The sequence below is a fragment of the Ornithorhynchus anatinus genome, chromosome 1, assembly GCF_004115215.2.
Source record: "Ornithorhynchus anatinus isolate Pmale09 chromosome 1, mOrnAna1.pri.v4, whole genome shotgun sequence".
Classification (NCBI taxonomy): domain Eukaryota; kingdom Metazoa; phylum Chordata; class Mammalia; order Monotremata; family Ornithorhynchidae; genus Ornithorhynchus; species Ornithorhynchus anatinus.
Window position 1 is genome coordinate 33,865,728 of NC_041728.1, and position 24,654 is coordinate 33,890,381.

At 46.6% G+C, this 24,654-nt stretch overlaps 1 protein-coding gene and 1 non-coding gene across 2 annotated transcripts in view; both read right to left on the reverse strand.

Moving 5' to 3' along the window:
• Positions 1–499: 499 nt before the first annotated feature.
• LOC114817765 lies at positions 500–637 on the reverse strand. Its single transcript, XR_003765619.1, has one exon. It is a non-coding gene; the product is annotated as a small nucleolar RNA SNORA7 (small nucleolar RNA).
• A 2,468-nt stretch (positions 638–3,105) lies between these two features.
• Positions 3,106–24,654, reverse strand: part of LOC100090298 (cytochrome c oxidase assembly protein COX16 homolog, mitochondrial) — a 56,377-nt gene continuing 34,828 nt past the window's right edge. The window contains exons 3-4 of the mRNA XM_001519418.6: positions 20,506–20,568; positions 3,106–3,464 (exon numbers count right to left, since the gene is read on the reverse strand). Of these exons, the coding sequence (XP_001519468.2) occupies positions 3,348–3,464; positions 20,506–20,568 (180 nt within the window). The 3' untranslated portion in view covers positions 3,106–3,347. The remainder of the gene's footprint in view (positions 3,465–20,505; positions 20,569–24,654) is intronic.

Below are 24,654 nucleotides of genomic sequence, written 5' to 3' on the forward strand. Positions count from 1 at the left end.
TGACAAAGGGAATTTCCTTGTAACACAAGTTGTCCAAAATAAGCATCTGCTCTGGAAGCACACTTTTCCAGCCCACTTCCTTTTCTCCCACTCCCTTCCCCATCACCCTGACTCGCCCCCTTTATTCACTGTTCACTGGCCCCCTTCCCCTCACCCTCCTCAACTCCTGCACCAAGAGCCCCAACACCAGATGCACGATACAGTCCGCTCTGGTCATCGTTCTACGTCTCCAAGACCCCGATCCTGCCTGTGGGCAATTCCAGTAACAGGGACTTGTCTCGTCTTATGCCGTTGAGTCGTCTCTGACCCATAGCGACTCCACGGACACATCTGTCCCAGAACGTCCCACCTCCATTGGCATTCAATCAGGTAGTGTATCCACAGTTTTCTTGGGAAAAATATGGCAGTGCTTTACCATTGCCTTCTTCCGTGCAGTCAACTTGAGTCTCCATCCTTGACTCTCTCCCATGCCACTGCTGCCCAGCATGAAGGAGTTTTGACTTGTAGCAGATTGCCTTCTACTCGCTAGCCACTGGCCAAGCGAGGAATGGAATGGGGAGGCCTCTGCCGGACTCTCCCTCCCATAGTCGAGACTGGTAGAATACTGGAAACTCTCCAGGTGCGATCCTGACAGGAGCAACAGGAACTAGTGCCTTGGAAAATATTTGTCTGTTCAGTTAATTTATTAATCAATCATATTCTGGCCCAATGGAAAGAGCATGGGCCTGGAAAGTCAGGAGACCTGAGTTCATTCATTCAATTGTATTTATTGAGTGCTTACTGTGTGGAGAGCACTGTTGCTTACTGTATGGAGAGCACTGTTCAAATCCCAGATTTGCCACTTGCCTGCTAGGTAGGCCTGGGCATCTTACTTCAACAAACCAGTCAATCAATCAATGGTATTTATCAAGTGTTTACTGTGTGCCGAGCACTCTACTAAGCCCTTGGGAGAGTACATCAGAGTCGGTAGACATATTCCCTGCCCACAAGGAGCTTACAGTCTAAAGGGGGAGACAGACATTAATATAAATAAATTACAGGTTATAGACATAAATGCTGTGGGGCTGAGGGTGGAGTGAATAACTTTTCTGTTCCTCAGCTTCCTGATTTGTAACATTAGCACAATTATTGGAGCCAAGTGGGCATTTAAGAAATATAATTATTAATATTATTATCCATGATAGTGTAAGGTAAATCCACATTTTTTCAAACAAAAATGTATTTGGGGGGAACCTCAACTGTATTACAAATGGGAAAAAGACCACAATGATGGTGATGATGGTGCTGCTGCTGCTGATACTAAGTGCTTACTATGTGCCGGGCACTGTATTAAGCGCTGGGATAGAAAAAGTCATCAGGTTGGACACCGTCCCTGTCCCACATGGGGATCACTGTCTCAGTACCGAGAAGAAAAGCAGTATGGCCTAGTGGATAGAGCCCAGGCCTGGGAGTCAGACGATCATGGGTTCTAATCCCACATCTGCCATTTGTCTTCTGTATGACCTTGGGCAAGTCGCTTCACTTCTCTGGGTCTCAGTGACCTCATCTGTAAAATGAGGATTGAGTCTGAGCCCCACATGGGACAGGGACTATGTTGAACCCAATTTATCTGTATCCTCTCCAGGGCTTAGTACAGTGCCCGGAACATCGTAAGTGCTCAACAAATACCATAATTATTATTATTACTGTTATTATATAGATGAGGAAACCAAAGCACAGACAAGATAAGTGACTATCCCGATGTCACAGGGCAGGCAAGTGGCGGAGCTGGGACTAGAAGAGAAGCAGCGTGGCTCAGTGGAAAGAGCATGGGCTTTGGAGTCAGGGCTCATGAGTTCGAATCCCAGCTCTGCCACTTGTCGGCTGTGTGACTGTGGGCAAGTCACTTAACTTCTCTGTGCCTCAGTTCCCTCATCTGTAAAATGGGGATTAAGACTGTGAGCCCCACGTGGGACAACCTGGTTCCCCTGTGTCTACCCCAGCGCTTAGAACAGTGCTCGGCACATAGTAAGCGCTTAACAAATACCAACATTATTATTATTATTAGAACCCAGGCCCGTGCTCTTTCCGCTAGGGTCACGCTGCTTCTCGATGCATAGAAGGCTCATGTGTCTGTGATCTATTTCTAATATCAGAAATGATCTGCAGACACAATTCCAGCCTATCGATGAATTCTACAATTCGGCCGACAACCTTGAGAATGCTGGTAACGTATCCCCCATCCAACTAAGTTTGTTTTGGGCAGGAAATGTCACTGTTTATTGTTGCACTGTACTTTCCCACGCACTTAGTACAGTACTCAGCACACAGTAGGTGCTCGATAAATATGATCAAATGAACAATTAGCATATATAGAGTGAGACCGGAGGAATGAACCACCAGCGAACTCTTTCAAGCAGCATCCCTAGACCTGGTTTGTTCCTCACTGCTTTCTGCAGTTATTCAGAACTGGAACCCCGCTCACCTCTTCGGGAAGCAGATTATATGGGCCTGGGAGTCAGAAGGACCTGGGTTCTAATTCTGGCTCTGCCACTTATCTGCATTGTGACCTTGGGGATGTCATTTCCCTTCTCTGGGCCTCAGTTACCTTATCTGGAAAATGAGGAAAAAGACTGTGAACCCTATGTGGGACAGGGACTGAGTCCAATTTAATTAACTTGTATCTTTTCCAGGGCTTAGAACAGTGTTTGGCCCACAGTAAGCGCTTAAGTATTATTATTACCATTATGATCATTATTAATATTATTGTTATTATTAGATTGGGACCACCCAGGTTTCACCTCTACTCTAAAACCCTATACAAATATCGATATCAAAATTATTGTGATATTTGTTAGGCCCATACTCTGTGCCAAGCACTGCACGAAGCTCTGGGGCAGATATCAGATCATCAGGTCATGGTCAAAGTAGGAGAAGGTACAAGGATTAAATCCCCATTTTCCAGATGAGGAAACTGAGGCGCAGGGACATGAAGTGACTTGCCCAAGGTCACCCAGTAGACAAGTGGCGGAGCCGAGACTACAACCCAGGACCTCTGACTCCACGAGGCAACGCCACTTCGCAGCACCAGTGGTGGTCAAAGAAAATGAAGAGAGAGACCAAACCTTGTTATCACTGTCCCAGAGATTTTAATTGAAAATTAAGGTGCATAATCTGCTTGCTCAAAAAGCCGTTTCTGGTTGGTAGAGGGTTAGAAGCTGCTTGGCTTCGGGACAATTCCCCTCGGTCAGGCCGGCCGGATGGTCCCTCTTGGGTTGGCTTTCCTCTGCCGTCAACGCGGGATGAGGCAGAGGGAGATGAGATCGGCGGCATTCAGACGGCAGGGCGGATGGCCCGGGCGAGCACGGTCAGGCTGGCTTGGCCCTCAGACTTTCTGCAGTCCGGCCCTGGAGGAGATTGGGGTCTTCCCACGGCCGGGGGCCTCGGATGTTCTTCCAGTCGTCAAAGCTGGAGTCTTTGATTTTCTGGAGGAAACCAAAACAGAGGCATAGGATCAGTGTGCCACACTTCTATAAGTGGGACTCTTCTGCCGCTGGCCATAGACAGCCTCCCTCTTCACTCATTCAATCGTATTTATTGAGTGCTTACTATATGCCAAGCACTGTACTAATTCAGCAACAGTTCAGCAACAGAGACAATCCCTGCCCAAAATGGGCTCACATCTAGAAGGAGGGCCAGCCGACAGACAATCGCTCTCCCCTCCTTCAAAGCCTTACCAGAAGTACACCTCCTCCAAGAGGCCTTTCTGACTATGGCCTCATTTCCTCTTCTTCCACTTCTGCATCACCCTTGCTCTTGGATTCACACCCTTTTTCCACCCGCCCTCAGCCCCACAGCACTTACATCCATATCCGTCATTTTAAAATTTCTATCAGTGCCGTTCTCCCCCTTTAGACTCGTTGTGGGCAGGGAACGTGTCCACCAACTCTGTTACACTGTACTCTTCCAAGTGATTAGCACAGCGCTCTGTAAACAGCAAGCACTCGATAAATACGATCGATGGATCGCTCAATAGATCCCCAGCCACAGTATCCCGGTAGATCAGTGGTCTGGGCCAAACGGAGGTGGAGGCAGGCCGATGGTGACTTTGAGGCAGCCGTTTGGGCCCCGTTCCTCCACACAGGAGGGAGAGAGATGGCCGGGGGGAATGCAGCAGCCCAGCCGGCCTCGTGCCAGCCCTGGGCCCTGTCCTCTTTTTGCCCCACTGTCTTCCCAGATCAGCGTCAAACCTGAAGCCGTTGGCACCTGTTTCCCGGCACCGCGGCCACTGGCTGAGCAGGGTGCCAGGGCTGTCAGCAGGGCCCTGCTGCTTTCTCATAACGAGTCTTGGTACCACGAGGTGAATACTGCGTGGAGCAGAGGCAGTGCGATGGAGCAGGAGGCAACCGTCTGGAAGTCGGAGAACCCAGGTTCAAGTCTCAGTTCCGCCACCGGCCTGCTCTGTGACGGCAGGCAAATCACTTAGCCTCTCTGAACCTCGGTTTCCTCCTCTGTTAAATGACCTACCTCACGGGGTTGTTGGTAGAGTCAAAGTGAGGTGTGTAATGTGAGAGCACTCGGAAAATCAAAGCGCTTTACACCAACCAAGATGTCACCCAACTTCATTGCCACAGGGAAAGGTAGAATGCCAAAGCCAACCAGTCCTGGGCCCAGTTTTGAGCCTGGGTAGAATGGGACTCGGGGTGACTTGAGGGTCAAAGGAAACTGACGACCTAAAGCTGAGATGAGTCAGGAAGGAGTGCAGGATGGTCTAGTGGAGAGAGCCCGGGCCTGGGAGTCGGAAGGACCTGGGTTCTAATCCTGCCTTTGCCATTTGTCTGCTGTGTGACCTTGGGTAAGTCACCTCACTTCTCTGGGCCTCAGTTCCCTCATCCATAAAATGGGGATTAAGACTGGGAGCCCCATGTGGGTCAAGGACTATGTCCAATCTGATAAACTTGTATCTATTCCAGTACTTAGAACAGTGCTTGGCACACAGTAAGCGCTTATTAAGAGAAGCAGTGTGGCCTAGGAGAGAGCAAGGGTCTGGGAGTTGGAAAGACCCAGGTTCTAATCCTGGTTCTGCCACTTCATTCATTCTTTCAATCGTATTTATTGAGCGCTTAATGTGTGCAGAGCACTGTACTAAGAGCTTGGAAGGTAAATCTGCCTGCAGCATGAACTTGGTCAGGTCACTTCACTTCCCTGGGCCTCAGTTCCCTCATCTGTAAAATGGGGATGTAGACTGTGAGCCCCAATGGGACAGACACTGTGTCCAATCTGATTTAGTTGTATCTACCCTGATGCTTAGGCCAGTGCCTGGCACATAGTGTTTAACAAATACCATAACAACAACAACACACACACAGCACTGGTGTTCATTTTTCAGGAATGGACTGCTGACAGTGTGACAAGGTAGGCCAAATCCACCTGTCTCCAATGGACATGTATAAGTGCCTAACAAATATTTCAAAAAAAGAATAAAAAAGAGGAAATGGTAAGATTTTGACTCTGGTGAGCACAGTTCCCCAAATCTGAAGTTCATCGGGGTGACTGCCAACAGAGCCAGGCATTTGTAAGGGCAGATCTGCTTATCGCTTTGGTCCTTTCAAAGAAGAACAGCAGAGCAGAGAGCAGAAATGGTATGGTTCCTGTGAATCCCGAGCACCATTCCAGCAATTATAATAACAACTGTGGTGTTTGTTAGGCGCTTACTATATGCCGGGCACTGTACTAAGAGCTGGGGTGGATACGAGCAAATCGAGCTGGACAGAGTCCCTCTCCCACGTGGGGCTCATAGTCTCGATCCCCATTGTACAGATGAGGTCACCGAAGCCCAGAGAAGTGAAGTGACTTGTCCCAGGTCACACAGCACACAAGTGGCAGAGCTGGGATTAGAACCCATGACCTTCTGACTCCCAGGCCCGTGATCTATCCACTGGGCCATGCTGCTTCTCCTCATAGCCGCAGAGCCCAGAAAGCAGACCCTGTTGGCGTTCCTTATACTGTGCTCTCTTCACTTGGTAGAGAGGGTGAATGAAGACGTAGGCGACTGCATTCTCCAGCCCTCAGGCAGACCGACCTTTCCATCTGCTTCCCCTCTGAGCCCCCCAACCCACAGACGCACCCTGAAACCAACCAGCCCAGAATGGTCGGGACCAGGCTCGCTACAGCAGGACTCATTCATCCAATCGTATTTATTGAGCACTGACTTTGTGCACAGCACCATTCGAAACACTTTGGGAAAGGATGATATAACGATAGACACATTCCCTGCCACACAAGCAGTGTGGCCTGGTGGCTAGAGCCTGGGTCTGGGAGTCAGAAGGACCTGGGTTCTAATCCCAGCTCTGTCGCTTGTTTGCTGTGTGTCCTTGGGCAGGCTTCACATAATAATAATAATAATAATAACTACGGTATTTATTAAGTGCTTACTAAATGCCAGGTACTGTACTAAGTGCTGGGGTGGATACAAGCAAATTGGGATAGACACAGTCTGGGCCTCAGTCACCTCATCTGTGAAATGGAGATTGTGAGCCCCATGGGGGTCAGGGACTGTGTCCAGCCTAATTAGCTTGTATCTACTCTAGCACTTAGGACAGTGTCTGGCACAAAATAAGCACTTACATGCCATTAAAAGAAAAAGCACAACACTGTTGGGGTGAAACACCCCCAATTCACTGGGCCACTTGACAGCAGCTTTCTCTGGAAAACCAGGTGCGGTGAGGGCAGGGAACTTAATGACTCTTCTGCACTGCACTTTCCCAAGTGCTTAGTACAGTGCTCTGTGAACAATAAGTACTCAAAAAATACCATTTTTTAATGGTATTTGTTAAGGACTTACTCTATGTCAAACATCATTCTAAGCACTGGGGAAGGTACAAGTTAATCAATGGTATTTATTGAGTGCCTACTATGCACAGAGAACTGTACTAAGGCTTGGGAGAGTACAATGCCACAAATTAGCGGACATGTTCCCTGCCCATAATGAGCTTACAGCCTAGCAGGGGAGACGGAGGCTAATACGAATAAGTAATTTAAAATATATAATTTAAAGATATATACATAAGTGCTGTGGGGTTAGGGCAAATGTCAAATGTCCAAAGGTCAAAGATCAAAGTGCAAAAATGATGCAGAAGGGAGAGGGAGCCGGGGAAAGGGTTGAATCAAGGAAGACCATCTTGGAGGAGATGTGACCTTAACTAGGTTTTGAAGGTTTGGAGAGTGGTTATCTGGCATATACATGGAGGGGGAGGGAGTTCCAGGCTCGGGGGAGGATGAGGGAAAGGGGTTGGCGGCAAGATAGACGAGATCTAAGTTGGCACTAGAAGAGCAGCATGACCTACTGAATAGAGCACAGGTATAGTAGTCAGAAGGTCCTAGGTTCTAATCCCAGATCCACCACTTATCTGCTGCGTGACGGACTAGTCACTTCACTTCTCTGGGCCTTAGTTACCTCATCTGCAAAACAGGGACTAAGATTGTGAGCCCCATGTGGGACAGGGACTGTGTCCAACCTGATTAGCTTGTATCTACCCCAGCACTTAGAATAGTGCCTGGCACATCACAAGTAATTAACAAATGCCATTTAAAAAGGAGCAAAGTGTATAGGCTAGGTTGTAGTAGGAGATCAGTGAGGTGAGGTAGGAGGGGGCAAGTTGATGGAGTGCTTTAAAGCCAATGGTGAGGAGTTCCTGCTTAATGAGAAAGTGGATGCGCAACCACTGGGTAGCCAATTAATTAGGCCGGGCACAATCCCTGTCCCTCTTGGGGTCACCGTCTAAGTAGGAGGGAGAACAGGGATTTAAACCCCATTTTACAGTTGAGGCACAGAAAAGTTAGGTGACTCACCCGAGGTCACAGAGCAAGGAATCAGAACACAGGTCCTTTGACTCCTAGGCCTGAGCTCTATCCACGAGACCATGCTACCTCTCAACTCTCTTGTTCTGGACTCACCCAAGAGCTTAGTTCAGTGTTCTGCACAAAGTAATAGCCCAATGGGCAAATCATATAGCTTCTCTGTGTCTCAGTTACCTCATCTATAAAATGGGGGTGAAGCCTGTTATCATTCTTCCATTTGGGTAGGCAGCATGACCTAGTGGTTAGGGTACGAGCCTGGGAGTCAGGACCTTCCAAAGGACCTGGGTTCTAATCCCAGCTCCGCCCCTCATCTGCTATGGGACCTAGGCCTAGTCACGGCACTTCTCTGGCCCTCAGTTAACTCCCCTGCAAAATGGGATTATGACTGTGAGCCCCACGTGGGTCTTGAACTGTGTCCCACCTGATTAGTTTGTATCTACCCCAGAGCTTAGTACAGTGCCTGGCACATAATAAGGGCTTAACAAATACCATTAAATTTTTAAAAAAAAAACAGTAAGCACTCCCAAAGCAGCAGTGCCTTCTGGCTCACCTGGACCAGAAGGGGCAGTCCTCCACACGCTAAAGCATACAACACCCACGTGTTTACATGCTTTTGTCTGTCCCTCCCCATGTCATCAGCTACGGCTGACTATTGCGTTTCAGACCACTTCCACTCCCCGTGACTGCACAGGGGAGGTAAGAGACTCTCTCAATCTATGTCCAACCTGATTAGCTTGTATCCACCCCAGCACTTAGGACAGTGCCTGGCTCACAGTAAGCGCTTAAGAAATGCCATTAAAAAAACCAAAAACTCCCCAACAGATCAGAACACAGAAAGGTTTCACTTTGGAGAGGACATATACATGGATTTTCTTTTGCATGACCATGGCCCGCAGTCAATCAGGTCTAGTGGTTAGAGCGCGGGCCTGGGAGTCAGAGGACCTGGGTTCTAATCCTGACTCTGCCGCTTGTCTCTCGTGAGAACTTGGGCAAGTCATTTCACTTCTCTAGGCCTCGGTTCCCTCATCTGTAAAAGGGGATTGAATCCCTGTCCTCCCTCCTACTTGGACAGGGACTGTGTCCCACTGGATTACCTTGCATCAACACCAGAGCTTAAAATGATGATTGATACATAGTAAGCACTTAACTAATACCATTAAAAAAACCCAAAATGAAAAAGTGGGAGACACTGGGACGTCAATTCAAATATTGAAAAGGAAATCAAAGAAAATCTATGCATTCTCCCAGAAAACCCAAGATTCCCAGTGTTGTTTCATTACCCATTTCATTACCCGTTTCATCAATCAACCAATCAATCAATCAATGGAATTTATTGAGTGCATGCTATATGCAGAGTACTGTACTTGGGAGAGTACACTACAAATGAATTAGCAGACACATTCCCTACCCATAACAAGTTTACAGTCTAGAGGACAAGTTCACTTCATATCTGCATCAAACTCATAAGTGGGTTTGTGAGGACCTGATCACCCCACTCAGATAATTAGGTAAAGTACTATAGAAAATTCTTAAAAATTGATCGTTTTTATGGAGGGTTTGCTTTTTTCTCTGAGGAATGCTGATGCCCTTTATGAATGAAATGGCTGAGACCTCATCTCATGAGACATTTGGGAGGACAGGCAAAGCATTCTGTTGAAGGTCATAAAATGGATCAGGACTAGAGATGAACTTAAACTTAAGCCCGGGGATTCCTGCTCAAGGCTGTATACCTGATACTACGTGGAGTCTCTAGGCTGGCCTGTTCCTTATTTCTTCTAGAGAGAAGGGACGATTGGGAAAGGTGAAAGGTCAGCAGCCTGAAGGTCTGTTTATCGCTATTACAGGGGCAGAATGTGAAATAATAATGATGGTAATGATCAAAACATTGGATTATTTGTTAAGCACTGACTCTATGCTAAGCACTGTGCTAAGCACTGGAGAAGATACAAGATAATCAGATCGGGAACAGTCCATGTCCCACACAGATCTAGGTAGGAGAGAATCCCCATTTTACAGATGGAGAAACTGAGGCAGAGCAAAGTTAAGTGACTCACCCAAGATCACACAGCAGGCAGCACTAGGTAACCTGGTGAGGATTCTTGCTCCACTTAAACTTTATTTCTGGCTGCCGACTTTCTCCATGATGTTAAATATGGCAAAAGATGGTCAAAAATGGGAAAGTGATTCATTCTGGACCTTTGTGTGGGATTTATTTAGAGCTTACTAGGTTGATCAATCTCTCGGACTCACTGAGCGCTTACCATATGCAGAGCACTGTACTAAGCACTTGGGAGAGTACAATCCCTGCCCCCAAAGAGTTTACAGTCCAAAGGATTGATACATGAATAAGATATGCATTAAGCCATCTGCAATGATTCCGTGACACAGCTGTGCCCCAGCTGATTTTTAGAGCAATTCCAACTATGCAACCTCCTTGTAATCAATCAATCAATTGCATTTATTGAGCACTTACTGTGTGAAGAGCACTGTACTAAGCGCTTGGGAAAGTATACTAAATAGATGAATTTTCCACCCACAATGAATTTAAAGTCTAGAGGGGGAGACATATTAATATAAATAAATAAATTACAGCTACGTACATGAGCATTTCGGGGCTGGGTGGGGACGGTGAGCAAAGGGACCCTCAACAGTTCCAAATATGCAGTCCCTTTCAGGCAAGATTAGAATCTCAAATCTCCTGCCAGCCTCTATGATTCTTTACAATGTCCAATTCCTCTAGACTATAACCTCATTGTGGTTGGGGAATGTGCCTGTTATACTGTTGTGTTGTACTCTTCCAAGCGCTCAGTACATTGCTCTGCCCACGGTAAGCCTGATACATAGGACGGATTGATTTAAAGGGTGTCTGTTAACGTTTTCAACATGCCTCTTAAAAAATATCTGAATAAGCCACATTGTCGGCTCAACACGTGTGTTTTAAATTTTCCTTTAATCCTGTTAAGCTATTAAGCCCTCAGGGAGATTTAATTCAGATGAAAATGAAAACTTGCTGAATTCAAACAAGATCTCTAAAGAAAATGTTGAAAAAGGCCCGGGGTTTAAAACAGCGCTTTAATTTGTAACTTTTAACTCTCTTAGAACCAGTACTGATGCCTTGAATGGGAAAACTGCATCATAAACCTCCGGCAATTTTGTCGAGGCTGACAAGAATGTCAGGGTGAAGGAGAAATGGGGAAGGCAGAAATGTCTACTCCGTATCACCGAGCAGATTTAATCTGAGTTGATCTACACATTAGAGGCCTCGAAACACCTCCAAATGCAGCGTTTGGTGTGTGTGAAAATTCTGGAAAATGTAAAAGCCAACTTTTTGAGGATTACATTCGAAGTGTTTGGCTCACAAAGCTTTTCCTCTTGTCTTCTCAATATTTCAGACACCCACCACCGTCATTCATTCATTTGTATTTACTGAGTGCTTACTGTGTGCAGAGCACTGCTTGGGACCGTACAATACAAAAATAAACAGTGACATTCCTTGCCCACAATAAGTCCAGAGTCTTACAGTCCAGCATAATCACCAATGGTATTTATTGAGCGCTTACTGTGTGCAGAGTACTGTACTAAGCACTTGGGAGAGTCCAGTACAACAGAGTTAGTAGACACCTTCCCTGCCATAATGCGCTTAAAGTCTACTTTCCTAGGTAGTATGTGTCACAATGCCCTCCTCCCTCCACCAGTCCACACCCCTTCACATCCTCTCTCCCAAACATTTTCAGGAGAGGCACCACTGAAAGCAGAAAGAATGCATTTTTGGCCCCAAAAGCTTTGTTGCTGTGTGACCTTGGGCAAGTCACTTCACTTGCCCATTACTTTATCTGTAAAACGGGGATAAAGAATGTGAGCCCCATGTGGGACATGGATTGTGGCCAACCTGATTAATTTGTATCTACTCCAGCGCTTAGTACAGTGCCCAGCACAGAGTAAGCGCTTAACAAATACCATTACAAAAAGCCAAAAACATAGACTATAAGCTCCTAAAAGAATCAGGTATGGATACCTAGCAATGGCAAATACATATTATGCAATCTTTTACAGGCAAGGGTAGAATCTCACTTCTCCAGACAGCCTCGCTGGTTCTTCACAACAGACTTCCCAAGGAGACACTTCTCTATTAATCCCTGTGTGAGATCCTGGGCAAGTCACTTGAGAAAATTCCACCCTACCCACTCCCTGGTCCAACACACTGCCCTCTCTAGATGGCTCCTACCTGTCTAATTTGGACTTTATTTTTCATATGGTTGTACAAAGCAGCATGGCTTTGCGGAAAGAGCATGGGCATGGGAGTCAGAGGTCGTGGGTTCTAATCCTGGCTCCACCACTTGTCTGCTGTGGGACTTTGGGCAAGTCACTTCACTTCTCTGGGCCTCAGTTACCTCATCTGGAAAATGGGGATTAAGACTGTGAACCCCTCATGGGACAACCTGAGAACCTCGTAATAATAATAATAATAATAATAATGTTGGTATTTGTTAAGGGCTTACTATGTGCCGAGCACTGTTCTAAGCGCTGGGGTAGACATAGGGGAATCAGGTTGTCCCACATGGGGCTCACAGTCTTACTCCCATTTTACAGATGAGGGAACTGAGGCACAGAGAAGTTAAGTGACTTGCCCACAGTCACACAGCCGACAAGTGGCAGAGCTGGGATTCGAAATCATGAGCCCTGACTCCAAAGCCCATGCTCTTTCCACTGATCTACCCCGGCGCTTAGAACAATGCTTAGGACATAGTGAGCACTTAAATACCATTATTATTATTGTTGTTGTACTTTCTTCCTTACCTTCTCTGCTGACCTGGAAAGAAAAAGTGAGATGCAAACCGGGTTACCTGACAGAGCACAGGCTTCCTTCTTGAGAATTCCACTGTTAGTGTGACTCTGAACAGGTGTCTTGGCTCTCATTATCAGCATCATTGGTATTTATTGAGCACTTATTGTGTGCAGAGGACTGTAATAAGCGCTTGGGAGAGTACAATAAAACAGAGTTAGCGGACAGGCACGTCCCTCAATGAGCTTACAGTCTCAGTCAGTGAATGACTGGATTTTCAGATGCCAAGGAATAACAATCCTGGCATCTAGGGAATTTCAGGCTTTGATCCAATTCCCAAAGAGGCACCTATGAGTCTTTACTATTAACCATCTCACAGAGCAGGAAAGAGTAAGGCAGAAAAAGAGATTTCTTCAAAAGACTTAAAGTTTTATGTAAAGCAAAGGAGGCAGGGCCAATCCAAAGCCCTGTCCTGGTATGGAACTGGAATGGAACTGGGAATTCTGGGTGGCAGAAAGGTCTGGAGAATGGGGACACACACCCCATGTGGAATCTACGTTCCTTTTGGTCAACGAACACCACACAATTGTATTTTGGGGAGGGGAAGGATGTTACACTAAAGGATCAGAGATCTGTCCCGTACAATCAGCTTTCTTGAAAAACTCTTTGGCTCAGGGTTACTTTAGGCTGCTCAGTGCGAGGAGATAAAATCCATACTTGGTTCAGGGGGTACCCCTACAGTCGGTCTAAAGAGTTCTAAGTTCTAGAGAAGCAGCATGGATTAATGGATAGAGCCTGGGCCCGAGAGTCAGAAGGACTTGCGTTCTAATCCCGGCTCCGCCTCTTGCCTACTGTGTGACCTTGGGCAAGTCACTTCATTTCTCTGGGCCTGTTACCTCATCTGTAAAATGGGGATTCAGACTGTGAGCCCCATGTGGGACAGGGACTGTGTCCAACCTGATTAGCTTGTATCTACCCCAGCGCTTAGAACAGTGCTTGACATATAATAAGCACTTAACAAATACCATCATCATCAAGATCTCTTAGCAGTAGGATCACTTATACTAAGCAAAGAAATCACGGCACATTGGTGCCTCTGAAATAACTTTCCCCTTAAACAGGACATTGGATAGCTTTTTTTTTTTAACCCCATGTTTTTAAAAAAAAATTCAAGACCTATTCTATCTGATTTATTCTGGACATTGAATGTATTAAGAAGGATAAGGCCCAGTTAGGTTAATGTGAATCCAGCATCAATTAGAGAAATGGGGTGCATGAATCAACCCGGAATAACAGACGTTCAAACCCTCTGGTTGTCTACGAAGACACTGGATAGAGCCCGGGCCTGGGAGCCAGAAGGACCTGAGTTCTAATCCCATCTCTGACGCTTATCTGCTGTGTCACCTTGGACAAGTCGCTTCACTGATCTGTGCCTCAATCACCTCATCTGTAAAATGGGATTGAAAATGGTGAGTCCCATGTGGGACATGGACTGTGTCCAACCTGACGACTTTGTATCCACCTCAGTGCTTAGAAGAGTACTTGGCACATAGTAAGCACATAACCTGGCACATAGTAAGCACATAACCACTACCATTAAAAAAAAAATGAATGGGTGACCTTGAAAAATGTGGGAAACATTGATATTCGGTTCCTCCCAGGGCACAACTCAGGACACAAAGAGACAGGAAAATTCTCAGAAGACATTCAAAAGAGCTTGTTATGGGGAGGGTATGTGTCTACCAACTCTGCTATAGCGGACTCTCCCAAGCGCTTAGTACAGTGCTCTGCACACAGTAAGCGCTCAATATATATGAGTGAATAAAAGAATGAATGAACAGAGACTCAGCACCAATCAAACCAGCAACCTTCGGTCATCATTTTGAACAATTGCCACTTTTTCCCCTGTGAGCTCCTTGTGGGCAAGGAGCATGTTTGCCAACTCTGTTGTACTGGACTCTCCCAAGCACCTAGTACAGTGCTCTACACATGGTAAGCGCTCACTGATGGACTGATTGATCGAACTCTCCTTCATTTGGTGTCATTCCTTCTGAAACACCAGAGTTTCTGAAAACCGGGGACTGCTGACCGCTTCTTGGGTTCTTAATTGGCTACTATTTCATAATATTGTGCATTCATGTGACACCTTTCACCAAGGATCTACAAATACAGAAGTGTCTCTTTCTGGCTGAGAAGTAGCATCCCAGAATATCCCAATTTGTTGAGAAATGGAGATGTGGGATCATTTATTTTAATAACCTACCCAACGGAGATTCCACAGTGTAGTTGGAGAGAGGAATAAGACTGCCGAATCTGTGCTGCTTGCTGAATTTAAGTGAAATGGGGGAAAAACTGTCAATCTTAAGAGAGGGAAAAAAAGAGGGAACACAAATTCTTTGCATCATCCTGTCTTGGAAGCTATTCTCTGCTCCTCCTGGAATCCAACCACTAAAGTAGATTTGGCACCTAGCCAGCTCTGCTGCTTCTCTGGCCCTCTAGACTGTAAGCTTGTTGTGGGCAGGGAACGTGTCTACCAACTCCATTGCATTGTGCTCTCCCTAGAGCACAGTGCTCTGCCCCCACTAAGTGCTCAATAAATACCAGATTGAAAAATACAATTGACATTTTCAAAAGCAAATGTTGGGAGGAAACTCTAGACTATAGACCGTAGCTCTCTCTAGATTGTAAGCTTGATTTGGGTAGGGAATGTGTCTACCTACTCTGTTGTATGTGCTCTCCTGAGCGCTTAGTACAGTGTCCTGCACACAGTAAGCATTCAATACACTGAAACCACGAACAGGCAGCTACACCACCACCGGTAATCGTGGACTCTCCAAGAGGCCTGGCCACCCATCTTATGTTCACAGGCTCTCCTTTAACATTTCTGTTTTTTAGTACTGTGCCAGGCACTGAACTAAACCTGTGGTAGATGCAAACTAATCAGGTTGGACACAGTCCCTGTCCCACGTGGGGCTCACAATCTTAGTCCCCATTTTCCGGATGAGGTTACCGAGGCCCAGAGAAGTGAAATGACTTACCTACGGTCATACGGCACAAAGTGCCCGAGCCAGGATTAGAACCCAGGTCCTCTGCTTCCCAGGCCCGGGCTCTAGACCGCGTTGCTTCCATCATTCCACTGACGGTGACTCAAGCTGACGATTTTGTTTCCTCCAGACACTTTCTGAAGCCAGTGTGGCCCAGATTCTTTCCAATTTGAGGACAGAAGCAAATGCTCATTACCCATATTATCCAGCCTCTGTTGCGGGGGCCTTCAGGAGTGTTGCACTGAGATTTGTTTAGCCAGATGGAGCCTTTCTGGGGTGATTTTCACACAGGGCCTATTACAGCTGGCAGGGCTTGCGGGATATTGGGAAAGGTAGATTAAGACTGTGAGTGCCACGTGGGACATGGACTGTGTCCAACCTGATTAGCATGTATCTACCACAGCACTTAGTACAGTGCCTGGCACAGAACAAGTGCTTAACAAATACCAATTTAAAAAAAATCCTGACAGTGATGGGATGATGATGATGATTCCTTCCTGACCATCAGCAATAATAATAATAATAATGGTATTTCTTAAGTACTTACTATGGGCCAAGCACTGTTCTAAACGCCGGGGTAGATACAAAGTAATCAGGTTGTCCCACGTTGGGCTCATAGTTTTAATCCCCATTTTACAGATGAGGTAACTGAGGCACAGAGATGTTAAGTGACTTGCCCAAGGTCACACAGTAGACAAGTGGCAGAACTAGGATTAAAACCCGTATCCTCTGACTCCCAAGCCCGTGCTCTTGCCACTACACTACACTGCTTCTCCAATACACTAGGAACTAGATGGCAATTGCAGTTCCTGATCAGTCGTTATCAATGTTATTCATCAAGTGTGTACTATGTGCAGAGCACTGTACTAAGCACTCGGGAGAGTACAGGCCAACAAGAGTTGGCAGATATGTTCCCTGCCCACAAGGGGCTTACAGTCTAGAAGGGGCGACAGATATTAATAGAAAAAATTCATAATATACACTTTATAGATATGTAAACCTACAGGAAGACAAAGCCAGACAGCCAGCCAGACAATACTCACAAAACTAAAGGAAAGCGAATACTCTCATGGTGACTTGGGTAGGTTAATAGATGAGATTTTTATTTTTTATTCTTTAATAAGTATTAAAAAATTCAGTATGGCTCGGTTTCTTTTAAAAGTGGACCGAAAGAAAATATAGTAGTAGTCCCTCTGGAGGCAACTGGTGGAGACATATGTCCAGGTCATCTGGGGACAACATGGATAACTGGGAACCTTCCAAGCTGGAAGGGATATTCCTTGCACACCCTGGGCTGGAAAAGAGATGGCAGGAGCACAGGAGGAAAGGGAAAAAGCCTGGCTTAGTGGAACGAGCCTGGGCCTGGGAGTCAGAGCACCTGGGTTATCATCCCTGCTCTGCCACTCGTCTACTGGTGTGACCCTGGGCAAGTCACTTAGCTTTGCTGGGACTCAGTTTCCTCAACTGTAGAATGGGGATTCAATACCTGGTCTTCCTACTAATTACACTGTGAGCCTCATGTGGGACAGGAACTGTGTTTGAGCAGATTAAGTTGTATCTACCTCAGAGCTTAGAACTTTGCTTGTTGTTTTGTTTTTTTTTAATGGTATTTGTTCTATGTCCCAGGCACTGTTCTAAGCACTGGGGTAGATATAGATTAATCAGGTTGGACACAGTCCCTGTTCTACACGGGGCTCCAAATTTTAATCCTCATTTTACAAAATGAGGTAACTGAGACCCAGAGAAGTGAAATGGTTTGCCCAAGGTCACCCAGCAGACAAGTGGCAGGTCTGAGATTAGAACCTGGATCCTATTGACTCTCAGGCCCAGGTTCTAGCCACTAGACCCATGTTGCTTTTCATTCATTCATTCAATCATATTTATTGAAAGCTTACTGTGTGCAGAACACTGTACTAAGTGCTTGGAAAGTTCAATTCAGCAATAAAGAGAGAGAATCCCTGCCCACATGAGGCTTACAGTCTTAAAGGGGGTAGGTAGACATCAAAACAAGTAAATAGGCACAGGAAAGAAATAATACTAATACTGATAATTGCTGTTACTATTATCATTAATAAAGGATGGAACCTGGGAATTAATTGCAATGTTACTGGTTCCTGGGGTTGCATGTCAGTGACTCCAAGGGATTCAGTGGTTTCCCAGTTCACCCATCTCAGTGTGGGGAGCTCCATTTTTAGGTCATAACCTCCTCAAGGAAGAAGTCCTATTTATGGCTTTTACTGGTCTTTCCCAAATACCAACTTCAGGTCTCTGCAAATGGCTGCCAGGAGGTTGGCCTGGGGAGAGGAAGGGATTCAGTGGGAAAAAAATGGACTTAGGACCACAGGATAATTGTTGATCATCGGCTTTCAGGGCTTCCTCTTCTTTGTCGCTGACAAGGGGTGGATACCAGCAGCAGATTTAGAGGGAAGCTGAGGCAGACCCGATTGTTCAGTCAATCAACGGTATCTACAGAACAATAACTGTGGCCGTAGTATTTGTTCAGCGCTTATTAGGTGCCGGGCACTGTATTAAACGCTGGGGTGGATACAAGCAAATCGGGTTGGACACAGTCCCTGTCCCGCCTGGGGCTCGTAGTCTTAATCCCCATTTTACAGATGAGGGAACTGAGGCCCAGAGAAGTGAAGTGACTTGCCCTAGGCCACAAAGCAGACAAGTGGTGGAGCAATGATTAGAACCCATTACCTTCTGATTCCCAGGCCCGTGCTCTATCCCACTGTACTAAGTACTGGGGAGAGTTACAATACGACAGAGTTGGTAGATATGTTATGTGCTCCCAAGGAGCTTACAGTCTTTATTGGATGCTTACTGTGTGCCGAGCACTGTATTCGACACTTGGTAGAATACCCATAGAGTAGATAGGCAGGATCCCTACCCACGAGGCGCCTACAGCCCTAGGCGAGGAGGGAGATGTTAAGATAAATAACAGAAAGGGGAAATGGAAATTCCTCCAAGTTAAGACTCGATGGCTCCAAGGTTTGAACATGTAACCTCCAAAATCCTTTTGGAATCTTTTGGTGGGGAGGGGAGGGGTGTTTCCTCTTAAAAATGTGCTGAACAGGCTTTCAATATTAATAACACTGGGATATTGGGAAAGGAGAATTAAGACTGTGAGTGCACGTGGGACATGGACTGTGTCCAACCTGATTAGCATGTATCTACCACAAATGCTTAACAAATACCATTAAGAAAAAATCTTGAATGTATTACTTTGTGATGGGATGATGATGACGATGATTCCTTCTTGACCATCAATAATAATAATAATAATGATGGCATTTGTTAAGTGCTATGTGCCCAGCACTGTTCTAAGCGGTGGGGGTAGATACAAGGTTATTAGGTTGTCCTACGTGGGGCTCACAGTCTTAATCCCCCCAGGGTGAGATGTACATCACCCTGATTCTATTTATTTGCTATTGCTTCAATGAGATGTTCTTCCCCTTGACTCTATTTATTGCCATTGTTCCTGTCTGTCCGTCTCCCCCGATTAGACTGTAAGCCCGTCAAACGGCAGGGACTGTCTCTATCTGTTGCCGACTTGTTCATTCCAAGCGCTTAGTACAGTGCTCTGCACATAGTAAGCACTCAATAAATACTATTGAATGAATGAATGAATAATCCTCATTTTACAGATGAGGTAACTGAGGCACAGAAAAGTAAAGTGACTTGCCCAAAGTCACACAGCTGACAAGTGGAGGAGCAAGGATCAGAACCCAAGACCTGACTCCCAAGCCCGGGCTCTTTCCACCAAGCCATGTTGCTTCTATTGGATGGCAGCAGTAACTACCCACAGTTCCTTCAAAGTTATTATTATTATGGTATTTCTTAAGCGCTTACTACGTGCCAAGCACTGTTCTAAGCACTGGGGTAGATACAAGGTCATCAGGTTGCATATAGTCCCTGTCCCACATGGGGGCAGAGGTTACAGTCTTAATCCCCATTTTACAGATGAGGTAACTGAGGCACAGAGAAGTAAAGTGACTTGTCCAAAGTCACACAGCAGAAAAGTTCCCTAACCAGGATTAGAACCCAAGTCCTGCTCATTCGAATTCCAGGGGCTCACAAAACCCTGCCTTTCCTGGGAGCACACCAGGGCTGCTATTCTCAGGGTGCGTTTACACTTGTGATTTAAAGAAGGAGAAGGATGCCCTTTTCATTTTATTGTGGGTCCTGCTCACCGAATACATCAGAGCAAAGATATGGGTTTTGGGGGGAACCACCCTGGATAAATGACTCCCAAAAGGTCGACAGCCTTGCACACTGTAAGAACACTGTAGATTTCGGGCTGGGTTTTTCCATTCATGCTCAAGACATCGAAGCACAGTCTGAAATAACTCAGAGCAAAATCATTTAAGGATACAAGCAGGGGGAGAGAGGGAATATTGAATGTGAAAAACTTGCTTCCAATTAGTTCAATTCAACTGCTTTATTTGCTTTTTCCTTTCCCACACCGGGGAGATTTGGATGAGATTTTGAACAGAGCTATATATATACAGTTATATAAACACACACACACAGAGGCAGAATCTCAGACTTGAATTAATTCTTCTTTAATAGGCTTGGGGAACCACCAGATGAGTAAAATATATTGGTTACTCGGCATTTGCTCAACAGATCTCAAAGAAGCTCTTTCTAAAAAGAAGTCCCGCTTGTTCAAAAAGCTGTAACCCCAAAATAAAAGGTTTGGTTTGGAAGAAAAATGAGCAGAGGCAGAGGGAGGAGGATGGTCTAAGTTTAGCTAAAGGCTAAACCCACCCTGCCATTTGCCAGAATGGTTAGGAACCAGACAAGCTGTCTTGTTGAATAAAAAGCAGACTGTACCTCATATTCGGATTCCAAAGACACCTTATTTCTTTTCAGCTTTTCTTCCAACTCTGGGTCAATCTGGAAGCAAACGGAGGAAGAGCCACATAAATGATTTATCCCTGCAAGTTCTCATTTGACTTTGTAAAGTGTGGATATAGGACACTACAAATACCACCACCGCCCAACCTTTTCCAAGTTTTTTCATTATTACCTGCCAATAAACGAATACACAGCCTGCAGCCATTCAGAATAATGGTTATGTAACAGACTTCCTTAAGGCAGATCTCTCCATTTTTGCCACTTTGGTGGAAATTCTCCCGAAGCCTTTTTTACTGTATTTGTTGAGTACTTATTAAGTGTCAAGCATTTGTTCCAAGCACTGAGAGAGGTACAAGTGACTTAGGTTTAAGTCTAAGCCTCAAGGGGCTCACAGTCTAAGTAGGAGGGAGAACAGGAGACCTGAGGTACAGAGAAGTGAAGTGACTTGCCCAAGGTCACCCAGCAAGCATTTGGCAGAGTCGGGATTAGAACCCTCACCAATGGCTTCTTCCCCATGTCTCCCCTATCCTAAAAAACCTCTCCCTTGACTCCACGGCTTCCTCCAGTTACCACCCCATGTCCCGCCTACCATTCTTCTCCAAATTCCTCTTCTACACCCATTATCTCAAATTGCTCTCCTCCAATTCTCTCCCTGACCCCCTCCAATCTGGCTTCCATCCCCTTCACTCCACAGAAACGGCGCTCTCAAAGGTCACCAATGATCCTTGCCAAATCCAACGGTCTCTACCCCATTCTAATCCTCCTCGACCTCTCAGCAGCCTTCAACACTGTCGACCATCCCCCTCTCCTGGAAACATTATCCAACCTTGGCTTCACTGACCCTGTCCTCTCTTGGTTTTCCTCTTATTCATTCATTCATTCATTCAATAGTATTTATTGAGCGCTTACTATGGGCAGAGCACTGTATTAAGCGCTTGGGATGAACAGGTCGGCAACAGATAGAGACAGTCCCTGCCGTTTGACGGGCTTACAGTCTAATCGGGGGAGATGGACAGACAAGAACAATTGCAATAAATAGAGTCGAGGGGAAGAACATCTCGTAAAAACAATGGCAACTAAATAGAATCAAGGCGATGTACAATTCATTAACAAAATAAATAGGGTAATGGAAATATATACAGTTGAGCGGACGAGTACGGTGCTGTGGGGAGGGGAAGGGAGAGGGGGAGGAGCAGATGGAAAGGGGGAAAAGAGGGTTTAGCTGCGGAGAGGTGAAGGGGGGGTGGTAGAGGGAGTAGAGGGAGAAGGGAGCTCAGTCTGGGAAGGCCTCTTGGAGAAGGTGAGTTTTAAGTAGGGTTTTGAAGAGGGGAAGAGAATCAGTTTGGCGGAGGTGAGGAGGGAGGGCATTCCAGGACAGCGGGAGGTCGACGGCGGGATAGGCAAGACCGAGGGACAGTGAGGAGGTGGGCGGCAGAGGAGCGGAGCGTGCGGGGTGGGAGGTAGAAAGAGAGAAGGGAGGAGAGGTAGGAAGGGGCAAGGTGATGGAGAGCCTTGAAGCCTAGAGTGAGGAGACCGAGAATGACCGGCCAGAGAGGTAAGAGGAGAACCAGGAGAGGACGGAGTCCGTGAAGCCAAGGTGAGATAAGGTATGGAGGAGGAGGGGATGGTCGACAGTGTCAAAGGCAGCAGAGAGGTCAAGGAGGATTAGAATGGAGTAGGAGCCATTGGATTTGGCAAGAAGGAGGTCATGGGTGACCTTAGAGAGAGCAGTCTCGGTAGAGTGGAGGGGATGGAAGCCAGATTGGAGGGGGTCTAAGAGAGAATGGGAGTTAAGGAATTCTAAGCATCGATTGTAGACGACTCGTTCTAGGATTTTGGAAAGGAAGGGTAGTAGGGAGATAGGGCGATAACTGGAGGGGGAAGTGGGGTCAAGAGCGGGTTTTTTTAGGATGGGGGAGACGTGGGCATGTTTGAAGGCAGCGGGGAAGGAGCCCTTGGAGATTGAGTGGTTAAAAATAGAAGTTAAGGAAGGTAGGAGGGCAGGGGCAATGGTTTTAATAAGGTGAGAGGGAATGGGGTCCGAGGCGCAGGTGGAGGGGGTGGCACTTGCGAGGAGGGAGGAGATCACCTCTGAGGATACTGCAGGGAAGGATGGAAAAGTAGGGGAGAGGGTTGGTGAGGGGAGAGGGGAGAGGGTTAGCTTTCTGACCACTCATTCTCAGTCTCCTTTGCAGGCTCCTCCTCTTCCTCCCAGCCCCAACTGAGGGGGTCCTTCAAGCTTCAGTTCTAGGTCCCCTTCTATTCTCCATCTTCACTCCATCTCCATCTCCATCATCCCTTGGAAAACTCCCTCATTCATTCAATAGTATTTATTGAGCACTTACTATGTGCAGAGCACTGTACTACGTGCTTGGAATGTACAATTCAGCAACAGATAGAGACAATCCCTGCCCAATGACGGGCTCACAGTCTAAATGGGGGAGACAGACAGCAAAGCAAAACAGAACAAAACAAGACCACATCATCAAGATAAATAGAATCATTGAGATATACACCTCATTAACAAAATAAGTAGGGTAATAAATAATATATACAAATAAGCAGAGTGCTGAAGGGAGGGGAAGGGAGAAGAGCAGAGCGCAGAGAGGGAGGGAAGGGGAGGAGAGGAGGAACAGAGGAAAAGGGGGGAATCGGTCTGGGAAGGCTTCCTGGAGGAGGTGAGCTCTCAGTAGGGCTTTGAAGAGGGGAAGAGAGGTAGTTTGGCGGAGGTGAGGAGAGAGGGCATTCCAGGACAGCGGTAGGACATGGGCCAGGGGCCGACGGCGGGACAGGCACCAGGGGGACCGTGAGGAAGTGAGCGGCAGAGGAGCGGAGTGTACGGAGTGGGCAGTAGAAAAAGAGAAGGGAGGAGAGGTAGGAGGGGGCAAGGGGATAGAGACCTTTGAAGCCAAGAGTGAGGAGTTTTTGTTTCGTGCAAAGGTTGACAGGCAACCACTGGAGGTTTTTGAGGAGGGGAGTGACATGCCCACAGCGTTTCTGTAGGAAGATGATCCGGAGAATAGACTGGAGTGTGGAGAGACAGAAGGAAGGGAGATCAGAGAGAAGGCTGACACATTAATCCAGTCAGGATATTATGAGAGCTTGTACCAGCACGACAGCAGTTTGGATGGAGAGGAAAGGGCAGATCTTGGTGATGTTGTGAAGGGGAGACCGTCAGGTTTTGGTGACGGATTGGATGTGTGGGGTGAATGAGAGAGCAGAGTCAAGGATGACAACAAGGTTGCGGGCCTGTGAGACAGGAAGGATGGTAGTGTCTTCCACAGTGATGGGGAAGTCTGGGAGAGGACAGGGTTTGGGAGGGAAGATAAGGAGCTCAGTTTTACACATGTAGCTCAGTTTTAGACATGTCGCTCCCATGACTTCAGCTACCACCTCTATACGGATGATACCCAAATTTACATCTCCACCTCTGATCTCTCTCCCTCTCAGCAATCTCGCGCTTCCTACTTCCTTTCAATGCTACTTGGATGTCCTCCCGTCACCTCAAGCTTACCATGTCCAAAACAGAGCTCCTTATCTTCCCACCTAAACCCTACCCTCCCTCTGACTTTCCCATCACTGTAGATGGTACCACCATCCTTTCGGTCTCACAAGCCCATAACCTTGGCGTTATCCTTGACTCCTCTCTCTCATTCAATCCACATATTCAATCCATCAGTAAATCCTGTAGGCCCCACTTTCACAACATCGCTAAAATCTGCCCCTTCCTCTCCATCCAAACTGCTACCACGTTAATGCAATCACTCATCCTATCCCTCCAGGATTACTGCGTCAGCCTCCTCTCCGACCTCCCAGCCTCCTGTCTCTCCCCACTCCAGTCCACACTTCACTCTGCGGCCCGCATCATTTTTCTACAAAAAGTTCAGGACATATTCCCACACTCTTCAAGAAACTCCATTGGTTGCCCATCCATCTCTGCATCAAACAAAAACATTGGTTTTAAAGCACTCAATCACCTTGCCCCCTCCTACTTCACCTCGGTACTCTCCTACTACAACCCAACCCACTCCTATAATGCCAACCTTCTCACTGTGCCTCGATCTCATCTACCTCGCCGTCGACCCTTCGCCCACATCCAGCCTTTGGTCTGGAACCCCCTCCTTC